This window comes from Mus pahari, chromosome 7 (assembly GCF_900095145.1).
Source record: "Mus pahari chromosome 7, PAHARI_EIJ_v1.1, whole genome shotgun sequence".
NCBI lineage: Eukaryota > Metazoa > Chordata > Mammalia > Rodentia > Muridae > Mus > Mus pahari.
Window position 1 is genome coordinate 23756094 of NC_034596.1, and position 22647 is coordinate 23778740.

The following is a 22647-nucleotide window of genomic DNA, read 5'->3' on the forward strand; positions in this document are numbered from 1 at the left end:
TATGAATGGCCATGTGGGTGCTGGGGACTAAACCTTGGTCCTCTGGAAGAGCAGCTGGTGTAACCATTGAGCCATCCCTCCAGCAGAAACCTTGCTTCTAAATGATATTTCTGGGTTTGGAGTTACTGTCTGTTGTGAAGACGCTCCTGCCCTGACTGCCTCGGCTGGTATTAGAGCTCTTTCTCTTTTGCCTCTGTTCTCACCGAGGCCGGGCTCTGCCATCACTCTGTCCTTTCCCGTTGGCCAGTCACGCACATTGAACATGCTCTTATCTCTACTAAGAGAAAGTCTAACATGCTCAGCCAAGAAGATGATTAATCATATATTTGCTCCCCTCCCTTAGAATTTTAAAAGCAACTTTTTGAAAAGAACATCAAAAATATAGAATAAATGGGGGCTGGAGAGATGGCTCAGTGGTTAAGAGCACAGACTTCTCTTATGGGGAATCTAGGTGTGATTCCTAGCACCCACATGGTGGCTCACAGCCATCTGTACGTCCACTTCTAAGGGATCAGACTTCTGTCTTCTGTGGGTACCAGGGATACATGTGGTGCATAGACTTAAAATTAAAATAATTTTTAAAGGAAGAAACAGGTACTGTCTTTAGAAAAAAGTAGAATAACTGATAGAGATGGCATGTGTATGCTAGAAACGCTGCATTCAGTAGCCGAGTAACACCCAGCTTGGTCTTCCCCCACCCAAGGTTTCTGTTTACAGATTACAATAGACTCTCCAGTGTCGGAGGAGAGACTTCCTTGGCTGAAATGATCGCGACCCTCTCAGATGCTTGTGAGAGAGAATTCGGCTTTTTGGCTACCCGGCTTTTTCGAGTATTCAAGACTGAAGATACTCAGGGTAGGATTACTTCCCTCCCCCTCTTCCTTCCTTCTTGGAGTGTTTCTAGTGGTGGGGAAGGGAATAAATATTCATTTATTTTCACGAGACCATGAATTGAACCTTAGAGTCATCATATGCTCTTGACCAAAAAGATTACAATATTCTGAGTACATGATATGGTAATAATTGTTAATATTTAACGATTTATTCTATTACAGGTAAAAAGAAATGGAAAAAAACATGCTGTCTCCCATCTTTTATCATCTTTCTTTTTATTGTTGGCTGCATTATTGCTGGAATTACTCTTTTGGCTATATTCCGAGTTGACCCAAAACATCTGACAGTGAATGCTATCCTCATATCCATTGCATCTGTCGTGGGGTTGGCCTTGGTGCTGAACTGTCGAACATGGTGGCAAGTGCTGGACTCTCTCCTGAATTCTCAGAGAAAACGCCTCCATAGTGCTGCCTCCAAATTACATAAGCTGAAAAGTGAAGGATTCATGAAGGTAAGCACTTACCACCAGAAAGCCAGTGGGAATACGCTGCTGACTCGGGCATGCTCTCGAAATGTTAAAGAGTTACGTTTGAGGGTTTTGTGGTTGTTTTGTTTTTATTTGCTCAACAGTAGGGACTGAACCTCAGACTCGTGCATACTAGGCAAGTACCCTACGACTCCAAGTCTATTGCATTTAATTTAGTTTCATTAGTTAGGCTTCTAGGAAACTCTATATATACCCCATGTATCTTTTTTTTTTAATTAAAAAAAAATATTTATTATATGTAAGTACACTGTAGCTGTCTTCCGACAGACCAGAAGAGGGCATCAGATCTCATTACAGATGGTTGTGAGCTACCATGTGGTTGCTGGGGTTCACACTCAGGACCTCTGCAAGAGCAGTTAGTGCTCTTAAGCACTGAGCCATCTCTCCAACTACCCCATGTATCTTGTGCACAGCCTCTGTTATCAATACCTGTCAAAAGAGTGCTACATTTGTTCAGTTGATGGACCTGCCTTGGTCCGTCATAGTCAGACTCAGTGTCCACAGTTTACATTAGGTTCCATCTTAGTGCTGTGTATTTTTTGGGTTTGCACAAATGCTTGATAACATACCCAAGATTATAGTATGTTTACTGCCATGAAAGTGCCTGCCTCTTCTGTTCAGCCTCTGTCTCTCCCAACTTCAGTCAAACCCTGATGAGTTCACTATCTCAGTATCTGTGTCTTTCCCATGGTGTCATGTAGTTGCAACCATGTAGCATGTAGCCCTTTCATATTGGCTTCTTTCATCCCTTTTGTAGCTTAAAATTGCATTGCTTTTTAGGCCTGAATAATATTGTTGCCTGGAAGAAGCGTGTACGTTTATTCAGTTACCCACAGAAGTATATCTTGTTGATTTAAATTTTAGTAGTTATAAATAAAATTGCTACAAGTATCTGTGCTCAGGTTTTTGTGTGGATGTAAGTTTTTAGCTTCTTGGAGTAAATAACAAGAATTATAATTACTAAGCCATATAGCATGAGTATATTTAACTTTGTTAAAAACTAGATGCTATCAAGGAGCCAAGAGTACTGCAGCATCAGTAGGTGTTTGGGTGGAATTCCAGTCCAAGGTTTTGTCATTCAGAGTCTTTAGTTTTGGCAAGTAAGTCTCTCAACCTCTTCTGTACTCTGTAAATTTCTGTCATAGCATCCCTTGATGACATCCTGAGAATCAAGTGCTATCAGTCCGTATCTGAAACCCTACAACAGGTTTAAATGCAACCACTGCCAGCAGCAAGAAACCCTGATGGGATTTCTTTCCCTCCCACTGGATGGGTTTCTCTTGTGTGTCTAAAGGGATGTGCCTTCCCTTCTTGTGTCTTCTGTGCTTTGTGCAGGTCCTGAAGTGTGAGGTGGAGCTGATGGCCAGGATGGCGAAAACCATCGACAGCTTCACGCAAAATCAGACGAGGCTGGTGGTTATCATCGACGGCCTGGATGCCTGTGAGCAAGATAAAGTGCTTCAGATGCTTGACACTGTACGTTTCAGCTGTCTCCAGACTTGTCACTGTGGCCATGTAGGATGCATGACTTCACAAAGTCTCTTAGTGAGATGAAAACTGTGCTGCTTATTTAAGAAACACCGCTTTCTCTAGTGAACTATGTTTTAAAATTCAGAATTATAGCAAAAGTTAATGTTTGATCAAGAACACTTAAATCATTTCAGCCTGATGGCACTTTAGGAAAAAAACACAGCAAAAACTCACATAGAGCATCTCTGAATGACAAATGTGGCTCAGCTGTGCAGACAGTCGTGTTTGTACTCTGAGAGGACAGAGGAACCCGTAGAATTTGTAGTGCTATGTTAAAGCAGAGTACTGGTAATCCAAGGTTTGTTATAAACAACAGTGGTTAACTGAGTATACAGAACTCACATGTGCTCACAGGAAATTGCCACGTGTTGATCTTACTGAGGAGGAACCCACATTAGCTGTTCCCTTTGTTGGTTGTGTCACTGGTAGATGATAGCAATCTAAGACTGAGCCATCTATAAAAGTTGTTTATATAGACAATACATTTTGATGAAAAAATGAATGATATTAAAAGATATAGCATCAAAGGATAGTACAGATTTTAAAAATATTTTTGTATAATTTAAAAATTTGTGTCACATCCATAACTTTCTTCTACCACAGGTCCGAGTTCTGTTTTCAAAGGGCCCTTTTATTGCCATTTTTGCAAGTGATCCACATATTATTATAAAGGCCATCAACCAGAACCTGAATAGTGTGCTTCGTGATTCAAATATAAATGGACATGACTATATGCGCAATATAGTTCATTTACCAGTTTTCCTAAACAGTCGTGGGCTTAGCAATGCAAGAAAATTTCTTGTAACTTCAGCAACAAATGGGGACATTTCGTGCTCAGATGCCATAGGTGAGTATCAAGCCCTAGAGTGCTCAAGCTGGAAGGCAGCTTGTAGAAGGAAGGGTTTATTTAGCTATGTTCCAGAGGGATAAGAGTCCAGCACTGTCATGGTGAGGAAGTGTGGCAGTGGGTAGGCATGGTGGAAGGCATGGTGGCTGGAGTAGCAAGCCGAGAATTCCCATTACACTGCAAGCAGGAAACAGAGAGCAAACACAATGGCATGCATCTTCAAACTCTCAAAATGCATCTTCAGGGACACACTTCCTGCAGCAAGCTTCACCCTTAAACCTCCCAAACAACAGCATCAAGTGGGGACCAGTGTTCAGACACCCGAGGCTCTGGGAGAAACTCATTTTAACCACCACAATGCGGTCTCAATGCTTTCTTCCAGGAATACAGGAGGATGCTGACAGGAGAGTTTCACAGAACAGCCTTGGGGAGATGACAAAGCTTGGTAGCAAAACAGCCCTCAACAGAAGGGTAAGGTACCATTCCTGCTACTTAATGATTGAACTTTCCATAGAGTGTTGGGGTTGAGCCCAAAGCCTTTCCCATGCTAGGTAAGTCTTCTGCCACTTAGCTACTCTGCTTTTTATTTTTTTAGCAGTCATTCAAATAAAATGAAGTTAGTGACACCTAGCGTTCTTCTATAAACATGACGTTAAGCTCTTGAGATCAGTGCCAGCTGCCTCAGAGCTGCCTGGAGGGTAAAGACCTTCATCTGGGAGGAGCCCCCCACCCCCGCAGCATCTTCCCAGATCAGGTGCTGACTCTGCACTTCGAGTAGTAAGATTTCCTAGCCAGCAAATGATCGTTGCCTCACATTTGTTCCTGAGCAGGTGCTGTCCCTACTTTTTTATCGTTGGGTTCTTTCTCCTTGCCCAACATTCACAAGGTCTGGATTGTAGTCTCCACGCCCATGTGTGATTCAGGGCCCTTCTCAGTCTCCCTGGGTTTCTGGTTCAGTGCTTCAGTCTCTCTGTCCACCCATCTTATTTGTAGAACAAAACCAGGTGTATTTGTCTAGGCTTGTAAAGTGGGAAGATGTTCACAGGCAGGGGAGCTTTGATGATAATTTCACTTACGGATGGCTGACATGGTCTCATACTGGCATTGCCTGTTTTCTTGTTTGCTATCATTTGGGCATTACTTTTTTTTTTTTTTTGAGACAGGGTTTCTCTGGATAGCCCTGGCTGTCCTGGAATTCACTTTGTAGACCAGGCTGGCCTCAAACTCAGAAATCCGCCTGCCTCTGCCTCCCAAGTTCTGGGATTAAAGGCATGCGCCACCACCACCTGGCTGGACATTACTTTTTAAACCTTGTGTCTTTGGCTTTGTGCCCACATGCTTTACAGGATATGAATTCAGAGATAATATGAATGACAAATGATATAGCCAAAGTCAGGGGAGTGTGTGATTCTGCATTTTGGATTTCTCTCTTGGCAGTCCCGGTTCTTGGGGACCTATGGTTTCACCTACCTTTGCCATGCTTCAGGCCCCGGGAGAATATGCCTCTGTTGTGTTTGTTCTTCTCTTAGGAATGGGATTCCTTATCCACTCCAGCCCACTCTACAGAGTGCCTTCAACTCTTTGAGGAAATGCCAGGAGAGTTAAGAGTGGCTGTGCCTGGGATAAAATCGTGTAACACTTTAAAACAACCTAAAAATAGAGATGCTGAATCCCTAGAACCATGAAGGACCTTATCTGCTTTATTGTTTTATGGTTCCCTAGTATAGAGGCTTCATGGAGCTTGACTGTGATTCTCTTTACGGAGTTCTGTGCACTTACCTGAGACATTGAATTTTCCCTAACTGTACAGCTGTCGGTGTACATGGCATGCCTGCCTGCCAGCTCTACTGAGTGACTGCTCTGGAAAGTGTCTGCCTCAGAAGTGACTGTACTTGACTAGCCTGTGACCTTTCTCTTTGGTTAATCGTGTGACTTCTGCCTTTCTTGCCCACTGAGTTGGCTCTACAGTCTGTTTTGTTGGTCTTACCATAAGCGTGCATGTTAACTCTCAAGGAAGTGTGTTTCTCACTGGTGCTGTTGTTACAGGATACTTACCGCAGAAGACAGGTGCAGAGAACCATCACGAGGCAGATGTCCTTTGATCTCACAAAGCTGCTGGTTACTGAGGATTGGTTCAGTGACATCAGTCCTCAAACCATGAGACGGTTACTCAATATTGTTTCTGTCACAGGTGACTTATGTTTTTCATATTCTGTGAAAGATAATAAGTTTTATTTTGTTTATATTGTTTTGAGATAGTAGGCATTGAACTCAGGGATTGTGGAAGTTCTGTGAATGTTGTGCTATTGAGTTGCACCCCCAGATTCACTCTAAGCCTTAACGTTAAAAGAGCACTTTGAGTGTGAGCTTTGTTGGTAGTGGTAGATGATAGTAGTAACTTTTTTGTAATAGTACTTGACAATCTGATATCACTTGGAAATTTATCTTAAAAGTTCATGATTTTAAAATTATTTTGCTTTATATTTAGGCTAAATTTATGTAGTTTATATAACTGAGCACAATTAATATTTGTGCTGAAATTCAGATTTTTATATACTGCTACGTTATTTCAGTTTTTCTATGGTAATTTGAATAAAAATGTTTATAATACAATGGAGACTATTAGCCAGGCAGTGGTGGCCCACATCTTTAATCTCAATACTCTGGAGGCAGAGGCAGGCATATCTTTGATCAGGTTCAAGGCAAGCTTGGTCTACAGAGTGAATTCTAGGTCAGCCAGAGCTACACAGAGAAACCCTGTCTCAAACCTCCCAAGCCTGCCCCATTCCCCCCAAAATGAGCTTATTGCCATGACTGAATTCTTTGTGTGGATGCTGCTCTTCTGTGTGTTTAGACTAATTAGCACTAGAGCAGTCATAGACACACTTATATTTTAACTTATAGAATGTGTTTCTTTCCTTGCATGGTATTGCTTGGTACCTTCTGGTGTTTCCTAGTGTTGACGCTGTCAACTGGCATTGCATTTTATACTAAGTTTAGGGTTCCTGACATAAACTGTATTATAGGTGGGGTCATACCTAAGATAACTTTTATAGTTATAAATCTCTTTAAATGAGACTTCAACCTCAACCTTCCCATGCTGGTTTGACAGAGGAACTGTTTCCTGATATTACCGCTAACACTGACATACTTACTTGACAATATGTCTTATCATCCTCCTTATGCCAAGAGTTGGTCTGGACATGGTAGAAATTTAACAGGAAGTAAGAGAGCACCCCTCCCACTCAAGCTACCTCCCTCTCCCTGGAACTTCTCCTGGCTCTGCCCCTCCTGGCTCTGCCCCTGCCTTGGCCCTGCTTCTGCTCTCAATAAAGTTCCTTGGTAGAGCACACTGCCCTCTCCCATGCTGTTCCCCCTCCAGGCCTCCCAGACTTCCCAAGACCATTCTCAGGGCTTCAGCGAGGAGACCACACTTAAAGTTCCCCAGTGGCTCCTATAGGGAGCGTGCAGGGCCAGGGCCCCATCCTTATCTGGACGCCACAAGCAGCTGTAGCAATGGTTTCCCTCCTAACTGTTGCTAGTTAACACATTGTGTCCTCTTGCCCTTTAACATTAGGCTGCTTGTGACTGCAGTTCTTGGAGCTCAACTTTGTATCTTGACCAGTTTTCATTAACATGGCCTGTCATGATTCTGAGCAGTGGGTTTTCTCAATTCTTTGCGTGTTAGCTTACCTGTGAGCTTTTCCTGCATCTCAAATGAGATGATTCTGCCGCCTCCTTCCATGTTTCCTCCTACTCCATAGAACGACTGTCTTCTGACACACACTGTCTTTGTCTGTCTGTCTCTGGAAGGGGAGGTCCTCATGCAAGGGTCTTTGTCTGATCTGCTTAACCGCAGTACCCACTTCAGCATCTGGAATAGATTGTGAATGAGTAAGAGACCTGAGTGAAATTAGAACCACGCTTCACATGCTCTTGAGAGAAGCATTCTGAGGAAAAGGAGCAGCAACTGCAGAGGCTGGGAGCTGGATTCCAAGAACAGCTAGAGTGCCAGCCTGGGTAGAGTGGGGGAGCAGAGCGGCGTGAAGTGGTGTCAGAGAGCTGCAGCTCATCTGAGGCCTTAGGGCTCCAGAACCCACAGCAAGGAATTTAGAGTGTTGAGACATCTTCAGGTACTCCAAAGAGACCTGAGTGATACCTTTAAATAATTGATGCTAGCCAGGCCTGGTGGCACAGACTCAAAATGTAAGCTACTCACATGGCTAAGGCAGGAGGATCTCAAGTCCATGGCCAGCCTGGGCAACTTAGTGAGTTGGATGTGGAGGTTTACATCTGTAGTCCTAGCAGTCTGGAAGTGGAGACAGGAGAATCAGGAAGTCGGAGCCAACAGGCTACATGGGGCCCTATGTTTTAAAAACCAAAAACTCAGCCTTCTACAAGAAGGATATTGTCAAACTTATCTTAGTGCTTAGCCTTTCATTTTTGTTGCTCCCCCACAAGACACATTTAGTTAAATGTTCACCTAGTTATTTCATAGGTTGTCATTTGTTTGCTGGATTTATCATCTGTTTTGCTGAGTGAATGCTTCTGAGGAAGGCTGTGACTGTATCATCTGTTCTGTTCTGGGTTTTACCACAGTTAGTATTCATGGTAAGCCCGTAGTTGGCAAATGCTTGTAACATCCCTCACTGGGATGAAGGGGTCATCCTGCCATCCATCCAGCAGAGCACACCCACTTTCCCGGAAGGTCAGTGGTGAGATGCAGAGGGAGGGCCTAAGGCTGGGGAAGAGCTGGATGAGGGGTCATCACCTGTACAGTGAAGAGCAGGGCAGCAGGATCCCCGTGAGAGCCCGGCAGACAAGTAGATGTGGGTGCAGGTATGGACTGACCTGGTGGTAACAGTATAGAACTGCTGCTGTTCTCACTTAAGAACCCAGCCTCTTTGTAGTCCTGTCAAGGTGAAGGCGTCAAAACACTGGAAGGAAGTCTTGATTCTGAAAGCTTGCCAGTGCAGTTGTCCTCAAACGAGCGTGCCCTGAGGAGCGCTGAGTTAGTCCTCAGAACACCCTACGAACAGGCTAATTTTATTCAATGTGTAGACACCAAGTTTTAGATAAATTATAACAGGATCTGTCTCAGTAAGTAAGAAGGGAAGTGAATTAAGCCATAACACAAAGACTGACCAGTATGCTTGGTCCTCAGCAGTCAGCATGGACTACCATTGTATTTTATTTTGTTTGTTGGTTTATTTTTTGAGACAGTCTTACTGTGTGGCTCAGGTTGACCTCAAGACTTGTCCTATTCTACTTCAGCCTCCCCTGTGCCAGGATTACTGATGTTTGTTACTGTGCCCTCTGACTCTTTAAAACCTGGATTTTAGAAACCATATAAATACTTGATTTAAATCTGTAGTATAACCAAATGGCAAATTTTTCAAATTTTAAATATCAATTATTTGTGACTATATGCTAAACATTTTTCTTAGTATGTTATTAATTTTTAAATGTTTATATATTCATTAAAGGGCGGCTACTAAGAGCCAATCAGATTACTTTCAACTGGGACAGGCTAGCCAGCTGGATCAACCTTACTGAGCAGTGGCCATACCGGACATCCTGGCTCATACTCTATCTGGAAGAGACTGAAGGTCTTCCTGATCAGATGACGTTAAAGACCATCTATGAGAGGTATTTGACTTGACCGCTAAGACCATCTATGAGAGGTATTTGACTTGACCGCTAAGACCATCTATGAGAGGTATTTGACTTGACTGCTTTGCTCTTCACTTTGCTTTGAGTACTAAAACACAGAGTGTGTGCACAGTCTCTCCTTCTGAATTCAGTCAGTCTTCCTGGGTTCCTTGGTGAGCTCTGGAGCTGTCGTCGCATAGCTGCTGCCCTGTGAGCTTACAGCTCCATTTGTACTTCCTCTTTTAACAGCTATGTACAATTGTCAGAGTTACTATGGCTTTTATAAAGTCACAAAGCCAAAATGATTTTGTTTGCCAGAACACTTACAATAGCTTTAAGGTCCAGCTGCTAGTCCAAGAAACTGTTTCTTAAAGCTGGATGGTGGTGTGGTATGTGCCTTTAATCCTAGCAGGTGAAGCTCTGACTTCTGGGCTAGCCTGGTCTATAGAGCAAGTTCCAGAATGGCCAGGGCTACACAAGGAAAGCCTTTCTCAAAAAAAATAAAAAAATAATAAACAAACTGTTTCTTAGAAAAAGATAACTTGGGCTGGTGAGATGACTCAGCGGGTAAGAGCACCTGAGTGCTCTTCCAAAGGTGCAGAGTTCAAATCCCAGCAACCACATGGTGGCTCAAACCATCCTTAATGAGATCTGACTCCCTCTTCTGGAGTGTCTGAAGACAGCTACAGTGTACTTACATATAATAAATAAATAAAATCTTGAAAAAAAAAAGAAAAAGATAACTTGTAGAAATTAGGTAAACTTTAAAAATGGAGTATAATTTTGTACCGTTTTAAAATATAAATAAAATAATAATATAGTTTATATATTATAGTCTCTAAGAGTTCAGATCATTTTTATTCCCTTGGAATGTTGTTAGCATTTGATTTTTCCTAACTGGCTTTAGGATTGTAGAGGACTGTTCCAGAGTCTGCCCACAGCTCTGAGCTCTTCTAGGCTTCTGCTCAAGTGTGTCAGTGGCCTAACCCTGTTGCGGCTCCAATGAGATGGGGACATGGATGACCTTGTGTTGTGGGAACTTGACTTGGAGCTGTTAGAAGTTGTTGTATCTTGAGATTATGAGTGGGCTTATCCTTGGTTGTAAAATACAGAACTTTATTTCCTGAGCAAATGTGTCTGTCCTAAGTTAGGAGTTAGGTAATTGTATTTCCTAGATGAGTGGTTATTACAGTTTAGAATAGTTTTAGAATAGTTCCTAGCGAGGAAGCTTGAGGTTCTGAACATTATTAACTCCCCAAGTCACGCAGTCTCGTGTAGCAGAGCTGGCATTTTCATCTGGGTCGCTCCGATCTATCTATATGGCACTCATTGTAAGCACTGCAGCGCTAACTTCATTCTCACAATCGCGAGAGAGACACTGCTATCCTCGTTTTTCACATTAGAAAACAGACACCAGTGGAGATAAGTCACTGGCTAAAAGGCCAGTGTATGATAGAGCCGGGATTTAAAGTGAGGCTCCACAACCTCACTCAGGTGTGTGACGGAAGGACTCCTTTCATTGTGTCCACATGGCATGGATGTTTTCCTAGACAGGGGTCCTGCCAGAAACATACTGAAGTTTGTCATGGAGTCAAAGGGCTGGAGTTTCTAATGGAAACAAGGACTGCAATGTTGACATTTTTCTGTTTCCTATTTCTTTAGGTACATTGCAAACTTCTGTAGTTAGTTTTGTATGAGGTTTCCTGTGGATTTTTTTATTAATAGTAACAAATTTACAAAACAGATAACTGTTATTTTTTTCTGTAAATTGTCTTTGCCATTATAAAAACATGAGTTTTTTGTTAAATAAGCTGTTAGTTACTGCCTCTCCAGTCTGTCTGTCTGTCTGTCTCTGTCTCTCTTGGTCTGTCTCTGTCTCTTCACTTTTTGACAGAGTAGCCATGCTAGTCCTCAGTTGGGCGTGGAATGGGCTTCACACTAGCCCCTTTCCTGCTGTGACTGAGAGTCCATGGATCAGAGGCACTATACTATGGCCAACAATTCAAGAAGTGTGTGTAGTGTCTGCACAATCTATGACAAGGTTGGGAAGAGTGATAAAAGTCCCTAGGCAATAGAAGTAGGAGAAATATAAAATCAAGCACATTTAAAAGACATTTCAAGTCTCTGACTCAGGTCTGTCTGACAGTGGTCGTCAGGTCCCTGTAGCTCTGCTGGATTCTGCACTGTTGTTGTTTGGGTATGTGTCTCCCTGAAACCTATTCTTGTTGCTTTTATTATTTTTGTGGTCCTAGGGGTAGAACCTAGAGTCTTATGCATGGTGGTAGCACATTCTACTGCTACTCCACACCAGCCCAACTAGTTTTCCTTAGGAAGCCAAGATTAGTAGGTGTTTTGGTTCTTAGATGCTTTCTTTCCGTTTCTTTTGTTCGACCTGGTTGATTTCTTCATTAACATATACTGAGTGTAATTTTTTTTCACTGAGAGCCGGAGCTTATGCTGTTCTGTGCTCTTTTATGGTATAGGGACTGGTTGGGTGAACAGAGGGAGAGATAAAAAGCATGCCATGTTCTTGAAGTATGTACATGTTTAATTTTCTTTTCTATTTAAGCAATTTTGCAAGAATAAGAATAGTACAAACAATACCACATCCCCATCCTTCCCTCAGACTCATCTGTTACTGTTGACTTCACTGCTTCGTCAGTTCCAACCACGTGGTCTTCCGAGTCTTGTTCTTTCTTTATGTTTATAGATCTATACCAACACAAACATAGTTTTTCCAAACTCTGTGGGAAATTACACATACCATATCATTTGCCCCTAAATGCTTGAGCTTTCAGGACTTATAGTCTGATTTAAAGTAAAGCATGCATATTTGGTACAAATAAAGAAGGGGAAGGGAAGATGGCTTAAACAATTAGCCAGCTAAGTCATTTTCTGGGTAGAAGGAAACTTTTTAGTCTACTGCTCTTTGGTGAGAGACAATTGCTTGGTGTTTTATTTCTTATGCTTTTTTTAGGGAAGAAAGATTTATTTTGGTTCATGGTTGTAGTTTGTTGTGTTGTGAGAGCATAAAGGACTAGAAGCTCCCGGGATGGCAGCCAGAAGGCAGAGAGAATGTCTGTTTGCAGGCTTGCTTCTCTTCCCACTTTTTATTCTGCCTGCACCTGCAGCCTGTAGGGGATGCTGCTGCCTCTATGTGTCCAGCCCTTCTCAATCTGATATTCAGCAAGTCTCTTTAAACCGTTACCTTCTGTTTCCACCCCTTAAAGGCCTGGCTCATCATGCAAAATGCGTTCAATTCATCTGTCCTTAACCTTCACAGTTCTAGTATTGTTCAGTAGTTGAAGTTCAGTATCTCCTGCGAGACACGAGACAACCTGTTAGCTGTGAACCCTTGCAACATCAAAAAGAAAATGACCTATTTCCAGATTACAGTGGTGCAGAGTAAAGATTTCCCTCCCCAAAGCAAGGAAAGGGCTTAGAACACGGGGATAGGACAAAACCAAAGCCCAGAAGGGCAGACATTAGATTCTGTAGATCTGGTTCAGGCATCTGAGCATCTGCTGTCTTGATGTGAGAGCCAACAGGTGTAGGATTCTTGTCTCTATAGCTTTGCCAAAGTTGCCCCATGGCCTTTCTTGGTATTGTTGGCTTATTGCCTGCAGCTTCCCTCAAAATATGTCCCAGGTAGCTGGAATATTTAACTTCTTTAGTTGCTTTTGTGTCTTTAGCTCTACATTCTTTCTTGCAGGGCCACCTGCATTCACACCAACCCTGTCATACTTTGTCTGTCTTCCTAGGGTTTTCTGAAAAATTGGTGCTTAGTGTCCCTGACCCTGTAACATTTACATTCTGTATGTCTGCAAACCCAGCGTCGGATAGGTGACACCGAAACTAAGTTAAGTAGGTGAGCCCTCAGCCCGAAGTTCAGTGCTCACTGCCCTTGTTCCCATCCACATTCCAGTGCCTCGTGTTCCTCCTGGAATATCCCAGCAGCTCTACTTAGGGCATCCTGGAGCCTCTCCAGCTTACAGCCCCAGCTTCTCCAGATTCTCCTTGCAGACCTGGCCTCAGACTTCTTAGGGATGGCCACAGCAGTCTCTCTGCTTGTCTCACACTCACTCTCTGTGTGTGTTAGACTTTCAGTGCGGCGACTGCAGCTAAGGAGAGAATGCCTATATTTAGCTCATGCTTTCAAAGGTCTCTCTCTGTCTGCTGTGTTGAAGAGAGCCTGGGCGAGCAGAACTGCTTTCATTGTGGCAGACAAGAAGCACGGAAAGCGTTGCTCATGCTTTGCTGGAAATTTAAAGTTTGCATTGTATACAGATCTCACCATCTGAACCTCACAGGTAGTTCTGAATTTTTTTTCATTTTTAAATTGAAATATGTCTTGTAGGCAAGAAAGAAAGAATTCTTACTCACTCTGTAGACCAGGCTGGCCTCGAACTCAGAAATCCACCTGCCTCTGCCTCCCAAGTGCTGGGATTAAACGTGTGCACCACCACGCCTGGCAAGAAAGAATTCTTAAATTGAGATGTGGTGACACATGCTTTTAATCCCAGTGCTTCGGAGGCAGAGGCAGATGAATCTCTGTGAGTTCAAGGCCAACATGATCTACAGAGAAACTCCATCTCTGGGTGAAGCTGGGGGAGGGGGGAGAGGAATACTTGCATGCTGTTTAAAGATAATAGCAATTATTGTACCCTTTTATGAAAAAATAGAATATTGTAAAAAGAATTATTTGGGGAGTGGGAAATGGTTTTTTAATCATAATGAATATAAATTATAGTGAATTTTCATAGGGGAATATTTTATTTTGATCACATCAATATGGAATAATATATATATTAGAGGCAAAATGAGACCATGCCAACTTTCTTTTGTGATTTAGCCAACCTATTACTTTAGGCCTCAGCCCTGATGGTCTTGCTGTCTGAGAACAGACTGATTTAGCATGACTCTGAGATGCTTTTCTTTTTAATTATGCCTTATATGCCTATAAATACTTACAGAGAATATTTGTAGCTATCCAACAAAGAGAAAGAGATAGTATAGAAAGCAATCTGAAAATCATAAGGGATTTTACTTAAAATACATAAAATAATTTGCACCGAACAACTGTAGGAAGACAGTTTGCTCAGCTTATTGAGAACCCATCTTTTACTTTAGCAATTTAGATGTCTGTTTGCACTTACCCATAGCTGAGTTCTTTGGTGCTTGTCATTTGAATAATAAAAAGTTTTATTTACAGCTGACAAAAAGCAGCAGTATATAATTGATATTCATTTGTTTTATTAAAGAAATCTGATTTGATAAAAACAATTGGAAAATAGTATTTTTAACGCTAGTAGTAAAATTTATTTTTTTAATCCATAAAAAGCCTCATTTATTTTTATAGCAATTTGATGACACATCTGCTTGCTTTATTCAGCTGAAAAAGAAAATGTTGGTTCTTGGTGTTTGGTAAAATTGCTTTGTTAAATTATTTTCTAAATTGTTCAACTTTTAACAAATGACATTTGATACTAACACTGGAAAGCAATTTCAGCTAATTAAGTAGATCCCTCTATAAACCATTGGAACATTAAGATGACATACTGTTCATTCAAGATTATTTTAATTGGTACAATTATTGTAATTTTCTTGCAATTATGTGTTGAGCTAAAAGCTTTTGTCTAGATCATTTGAGGGTTTTTTGTTAACATACATTTAGTGAGAAGAAAGAAAGTTAAATAAAAACTGTGGATAAAGATTTTCTGTCTACCTTTTAGTGCAGCATTTTAGACAATCATTGAAGTGTTTTAGTATAAAAGTTTATTTCTGGTATTTTAGACACTTAAAGCAATGATAGAGGCTTTTAAAAGATCAATTTAAATAGTTTTCATGAAGATAATACTTTAAATTTCTGTTTTGACGTTGCTCAAGCAATGATTTTCTCAAGAAGATATGGTCAGCAGAACTTTGTGTGAGAGGTAGCATCCTTTTGATAGTCTTGGATTCTTAAAATGATTGAATGGGTTTTAAGGAGGTTAAGAATGATGGCCACTTTTTGTCTCACAGAAAAAGCTGTTTGCCGAGTAACCTTGGACATTACCAAATGATAGTTATGGATCTATCTGATCTCTTTTAAGTTATTCAGTCATATTTTAGCAAATATATCATATATTCATTTCTGATATGCAACAAAAGCTTTCAAAAGCTTCATTGATTTCATCTAACCTCCCTAGTTCTCCTTAGAGCTTAGCAATCTCCTTCCTGTTTCCTTCTTCCCGTTTCCACCTGTCATCCCTTGGATGACTTATGCAAGCCTTTTGAAACCCTACATCTGTGGCTGTCCTTTGAGTTGCACGACCCCCTGTTGTACAGAGTATGTCTTTTGTACTGATACTTATTTTCTTAAAGATTCTAGGAACATCTATTTAAAACATTATCTCATGCATGCTATTAAGTTGTTTTTTATGTATAGCTTTGAATTTTACTAAGAGTCTATATTCTTGACATGGTAGGACTTCTTAGAGATTTTGATGTTGCCATCATTCATGATTTATTAAATTATTATCTTGTGTATAATTATTTTCATAAGCATAGCTATAGATATTCCCAACACACATTTGCTCAGAATGTAGAGGTTAAATGTTTCTTTGTCTGTGAAAGAGATTGATCTAGTTCTTTGCAAAAATCATCTTATAAGAGAGAAAACTAAGTATGTTTTCACTGGAATAAAGACTCTGTGAATATAACAGAATTACTTTAGATAAAATAAGTAACACTAGCAGGGTGGGTAAATGTGATGTGAGAAGTAACCATGCAAACTGTACAGTGAGCTAGGATAGTGACAGTTGCCTGCAAACTTTTGATTTTACATTATTCATTTATATTCTTGATAGAAATTAATTGGCAAATCCAGATTTATTTATTTATTTATTTATTTATTCATTTATTTATGATTTTCAAGACAGGGTTTCTCTGTGTAGCTCTGGCTGTACTGGAACTCACTCTGTAGACCAGGCTAGCCTCAAACTCAATGATCCACAGGCTTCTGCCTCCTGAGTTACTTCGATTAAAGCATGTGGCTGTCATATCCAGATTTTTACAAATAAATAAAAGTAAAGGGCAGAATTTTCAAAACATTCATTTATTTTTATATTATGTATTTGGGTGCTTGCCTGCATGTGTATGTCTGTGTGATACATGCATGCAGGACCCTCAAAAGCAGAGTCCTCTGGAACTGGAATTATAGATGGTTGTGAGCCACCTTGTAGGTTCTGGGAATAAAGCCCAGGTCCTCTGGAAGAACAGCCAGTGCTCTTAACTGTTGAACTTTCTCCAGCCTGGAAGAAATTTTGAAATTTATTTTTGATGCACTTGGAAAACATGCCTACTATCATTGTTTTTAGAAAAGAAAAACTGAGAGAGATTAGTAAAGCAGGTTGGGTCAGTCTTAAATTATCTATTATTGTGTTCAGCTTCTCATTTGTTCTGTTACTGCTTCTGGACTTGTAGCCAATTAAAGGGTGTGAGAGAAATTACTGGAGAAAAAAAAATGTAAAATTTGTTGTTGTTTTGTTTTGTTCTGAGATAGGGTCTCATTGGCTGGCCTGGAACTCACAGTGTAGACCAGACTGGCCTGGAACTCACAGAGAACTGACTGCTGGGAAATAGTTCATGAGAGCCTATTATGGACAGACACTAGTGTAAATAGTAATATTTACTGTAGGATACTCATGTGCAAGGCTGGCAGACATCCCTGTCCCAGGGATTCTGCACACAAACAACATATAAACTGTGTGATTAGCAACAAGCCCTGTGGAAAGGATGAGGAACATTAGGGAGAGGAACATTAGGGAGATACGGAGTAGTGCTGGCTGTGCAGGACAGTCCTCACTGAGAACAGAACTAAGCAAGGACTCCAAAGTGGTGCCAGAGAGCCAAGTAGAACCCTAGGAGCTGAGAGGGCCTCTGTGTTGCTGAAGACCGCTAGCAGTCATGTAGGTAGTAGAACATAAATGTGTTGCTTTTGAAGTAATATTGACTTTGAACTATGGATAATCAAAACCTGGACTTCTGGTGCTGGAGACAGCTTGGCAGGAGCACCTGCTGCTCTCCCAGAGGACCTAGATTCTTCGCTTCCCTTTGGAGACTCACCCATCTGTAGCTCCACCGCCAGGAGATCCAGCGCCTTCTTCTGGCTTTTCCAGGTACCAGGCATACATAGTGTACAGACAGATATGCCAGCAAAACACCCGTCCACATAAAAACAAGTAATAAATAAGTAAATAAATAAAATTTTAAGAAGCCACAGACTTTGAGTAACACAGTGGGCACTAAGGATAGGGAAAATAATTGTTCCAAATTATCTGTGGGAATCAGGTTTGTGCGGGAGCTCAGGCATCACCAGCACGGGCTGCTCTCCCACCCTGATCTCAGACTTTCCCACCTGCTCTTTTCCTGCCCCATCCTCCCCTGTCCCCTGCCCCATTTTTCTGGTCTCATTCTTTGCTCTTTCTTTTCTTTTTGTTTCCTCCTTAAGATGGTAAACTCCATAGATTATAACTTCCTTCTGTTTCACACCCATGTAAGGAACAGAGTGAGCATTTTTGAAGGTGTAAGGAAGTCTGGTGGTGCATTTGCATTGAGAAAGGCGTGGCTCCCTCAAGGTGGCAGATGTGAAGCCTTGCTTCATTTTAAGAGTGGGTCCTCCAGCCTGGTGGTGGTGGTGCACGCCTTTAATCCCAGCATTTGGGAGGCAGAGGCAGGCAGATTTCTGAGTTTGAGGACAGCCTAGTCTACAGAGTGAGTTCCAGGACAGCCACGGCTACACAGAGAAACCCTGTCTCGAAAAAAAAAAAAAAAAAAAAAAAAAGGTGGGTCCTCCAGACGCTTCATTGGTTCTGGATGCAGGGAAAATGTTTCTTTCATTGTTCTGATGTGAATCCCTCTACCCTACTGTAAAGCTTATTGTAAGGCTAAAGCCCACATGACTGGGGACTACCTACTTCACCTAAAGTTTGGTGGCTCCTTCCTTTTGGCAGCTGACACTAAAATTACAGCAGCATTTCTTTAGCCCATAACCAAGTTTATGTTTCTAGGATCTTATGTTTATAAACCTTTGGTGAAGCAGTGGGCTGTAGTCTTTTTTGCAAGTCTTTTCCAATACAGTCTCTTCTTAAGGATGATCATCTGTGTCCTGTTAGAGTCAATGTGTTGAGGTATGATGGCACATGCTTGTAATCCCAGCACTCAGGAGGTAGAGGCAGGAGGATTGCTCTGAGTTTAAGGCCATCCTGAACTACATATCAAAACCATGTGGCAAAACACAAAAAGTTAATAAATAAAGTAAATGAAGGCCATGTGTACTTAGATGGCTCCATTTTGTTCTGCTAATCAGTTTGATTGTTAGTATTAACAGTTGTTACAGTTAGACCTGTGCTGGGTGCACACTAAGGACTGCATTACCTACCGCGGTGCCTGAGCTGCTCTCGAAGGTGGCATTCAGTGGACTGGGCATTGTGCCGAGCATCCCATGCTGTGCTCTGCATAACCAAGGGAAGCAGAGAGCCGGAGTTCCAATCTCTGAGCTGCATCTGGAGGTTCTCCCACACAGTCTTCTGTAGCTGCAGAAGATAGCTGTGGGTCTGTGATAGGAAAGCACAGTTTTCAGTGACATGCATATGAATATTTAGAATATGAATATTTAGAATATGTATCAGTAGGGATGTTACCCAGGCACAGACTTTCTAAAATATATAAATTTATTATATTTATTAAAAATTCAGGCTTTTACAACTACAGAAACCTCTCCTACATATGCAGTTCTGATTGTGTCTGAGGTAGAACATGCCCAGAGGTTGTTGGTGTTCCTTGACACTTTGCTTTTGCACCTTTATGTCCAGCGAGTATCCGTTTCTTTCTAAGTAGGGTTTTCTCTAGCTTTTCTTTTGCTGATCTGGAGAGAGAGATAGACACGGACAGACAGACAGACAGACAGACAGAGAGGCAGGACTGACTAAGGATCAGACTTCTAAGGCTCATTATGTGCGCTGCATTGCTGAGCTGTTCCTCCAGCTATTGTTTTGCTTCTAATAGGATAAAATTGATTTACAAAGTATTTTCTCAGTATTTACATTCATGGTATCATTATCAACATTTTATGCTGATAGAAAACGAAGAAATAATGGTAAATGCTCCAAAGTCTTGTGTAAATGCCATCAACATGAAACCAAAGTATGTTATCAAGACTATTGAATACAGACAGGAAAGTTAGTTTTTCTGAAGTATGCTTTAATGTGTAGACATACATTTAATACATAGAGATGTATTTTTATCAGGTTGACTATTTTACAACACGGAAAAATTACGTCATGTATTTTTAAACAGTTTCAATTATTGAAGGACCCATATTCCCTAGAGGTCTTAGGACACGCCTTTACAGATCAGATAAACTTAACGCTTTTGTGCAAGAAAAAACAAAACCAGTGTACTGTAACAGTGTGGGCTTATTTTGAATCTGAGGTGAGGTACTAATGCTGCAGTATCCAGGAAGTCCACAAGATGGCGCTGTCTCACTGGAAATTTTGCTAACATGCCTGGCCATGAGCCAAGTTTAGGACTGTGCTTTCCCATTTCTATAGCAGGAACATGGGTCTGGGGGCGTGACGGTGTAATGGAAGGTTGAATTTCTATTCATTTCATGTATTCATTTGTTCACTCATTCATTCATTCATTTGTGTGTGGGAGTGCCATGTGGAGACTAGGAGTTAACCTTGGGTGTAATTCTTCAGAAATTGTCTACCTTGGTGTTTTTGAGAGGTATTCTTTTTTGGTTTACTAAAAGACAAGGTTACTCAGTAGCGTGTAACTCACTAAGAAGGCCAGGCTGGCTGGCCAGTGAGCTCCAAGGATCTGCATGCGTTTGCCTTCCCAGTGCTGAGATTACAGGTATGTGCCAGCATTCACTTTATGAGTAAGTGCTTCATGAGTAAGCAATCTTCCCATCATAAGGACATTTATCATCATTGAAAATTAAAACCATAGACATGTAAATGCATATAATCATATGACATAGTATTTTCAGTTTTGTAGTTCCTTTTTCTTGCAGAATTTTTGCATGTATGTATGTGTGCGTGCATCTACACATATAGTATATGGGTAGAGGGGTGTTATAAGTGATCTACTACTGATCTACCAGCTCCCTCCTATAATTTGATTAAATTCATTTTTGAAAAAACCTCATAGATATCAACAAGAAAGAATTTTTGTCTGCTTACATATTTTGGCTTTAAAACTATTAAATGAACCAGATGTGGAGGCCAACACTTTTAATCCCTGCACTGGGGAGGCAGAGGCCGATTTATCTCTGAGCTGGAGGACAGCCTGGTCTACTGAGTTCAAGGCAGCCAGGGTTATATAGAGAGAACACCTCCTCTCCCCCAAAACCCAATAAGTAAGTAAGTAAATAAATAAAATGGTAAACATTTGTCTTAGGGTTTTACTGCGGTGAACCAACACCATGACCAAGGCAACTCTTATAAGGACAACATTTAATTGGGGCTGGCCTACAGGTTCAGAGGTTCAGTCCACTATCATCAAGGTGGGAACATGACGGCATCCAGGCAGGTATGCTACAGGAGGAGCTGAGAGTTCTACATCTTCATCTGAAGGCTGCTAGCAGAATACTCAACTTCCAGGCAGCTAGGACCAGGGTATTAGACCCAAGCCCACAATGACACACCTACTCCAATGAGCCATATCTTCTAATAGTGCCACTTCCTGGGCAAAGCTTATACAAACCATCACAACATTGCTGATATTATTAAAGATTAAATCTTTAAGATAACATGCAAAGGTTTTGCTTTAAGCTGTAACACTCGTAGGCTAGCTTTGAGTTCAGAGTTCCCATTTGCTGTGCCTAACATCTCTTATCAGTTGGCAGGAACCTGTGATATTGTCATAGTTAGTGCTATCTCAAAAAACTAGAACTTTTTTCTCATTTACTTTCATCTGAGCATTTTAAAATACAGATTCCTGATGCCAAAAATCACACTGAGATGTTTGGTGGTTGACACTGACTCAACTTTGGTCTCTTATGAACTATTTTGCTTCTCATCTTTTTACTGAAAGCACCTTATTATCCTAGATTAAAATTGTGTTTGGTCATCTCTGTTGCCATCCTCTGCTCACTGCCATGCAGCCAGGCACTGTGCTATAATGCACTAACATCCGTACTGTGAAACATTTGCCAAGTGAATCCTATGCAGAGTCCCTAAATAAAACAGCTCATAAAACTAATTTATTCAAATTAAATATTTAAAGCAAGTTAATTAGAAAATGGGGCTGTTTTGAAGAATTTATGAAAGTGAAAGTTATGTGTTGAGGTTTTGTCTTTTTCTTTTTTAATTTTTAACATTTTTTTATTATTATTTTCTTTATTTACATTTCAAATGCTATCCCGAAAGTTCCCTATACCCGACCCCCGCCCCTGCTCCCCTACCCACCCACTCCCACTACTTGGCCCTGGCCTTCCCCTGTGCTGGGTCATATAAAGTTTNCAAGACCAAGGGGCCTCTCTTCCCANTGATGGCCGATTAGGCCATCTTCTGCTACATATGCAGCTAGAGACACAAGCTCAGGGGGTACTGGTTAGTTCATATTGTTGTTGCACCTACAGGGTTGCACCTTCAGCTCCTTGGGTACTTTCTCTAGCTCCTCCATTGGGGGCCCTGTGTTCCATCCAATAGCTGACTGGGAGCATCCACTTCGGTATAGCCTCACAAGTGGCCGCTATATCAGGGTCCCTTCAGCAGAAGGGCTAATGCTGGCATGAGCATTAGTATCTAGGTTTAGTGGCTGATGATGGGATGGATGAGGTTTTGTCTTTTATTGTCTATTGTAATGCTAAGTGCAGCCCCAAGACCTGTAGTCTGCACTTAGCCTCAGGGACCCTGCTCCCAAGTTAATTTTGATTGATGAATAAAGATGCCTACAGCCAATAGATGGACAGAAGAGAGAGCTGGGGTTGAGGTTTTGCAGACCTGACTGGAGAGGGCGAGCAGGAGGACCAAGGAGAGCACCGTGAACTAAGGGCCAAGACGGCCTGGCCCAGAGGCTGTCTGATTGGGTTAAAGCCGCCAAGGCGGGACATAGAAAATAGTCAGTGATAGCTGGGGTTACTCATAGGAAAGAAGATTCTGACAGCACGGAGGGGAGACAGCTGCCCAGTACTGTGCTGCCTAAAGCATATATAAAAATATAAAGGCTGTGTGTATCTTTCATCCAG

General features: G+C 41.5%; 1 protein-coding gene across 18 annotated transcripts in view; it reads left to right on the top strand.

Annotated features, from left to right (window-relative positions):
• The window catches only part of Kidins220 (kinase D interacting substrate 220), a 91003-nt gene that overhangs the window by 34873 nt on the left and 33483 nt on the right, over nucleotides 1-22647 (top strand). For all 18 annotated transcript variants that reach the window (XM_021202017.2, XM_029541012.1, XM_029541011.1 and 15 more), the window contains exons 16-22: nucleotides 704-855; nucleotides 1056-1345; nucleotides 2717-2857; nucleotides 3515-3758; nucleotides 4141-4229; nucleotides 5805-5949; nucleotides 9245-9407. In XM_021202017.2, coding sequence (XP_021057676.1) covers nucleotides 704-855; nucleotides 1056-1345; nucleotides 2717-2857; nucleotides 3515-3758; nucleotides 4141-4229; nucleotides 5805-5949; nucleotides 9245-9407 — 1224 coding nt within the window. The remainder of the gene's footprint in view (nucleotides 1-703; nucleotides 856-1055; nucleotides 1346-2716; nucleotides 2858-3514; nucleotides 3759-4140; nucleotides 4230-5804; nucleotides 5950-9244; nucleotides 9408-22647) is intronic.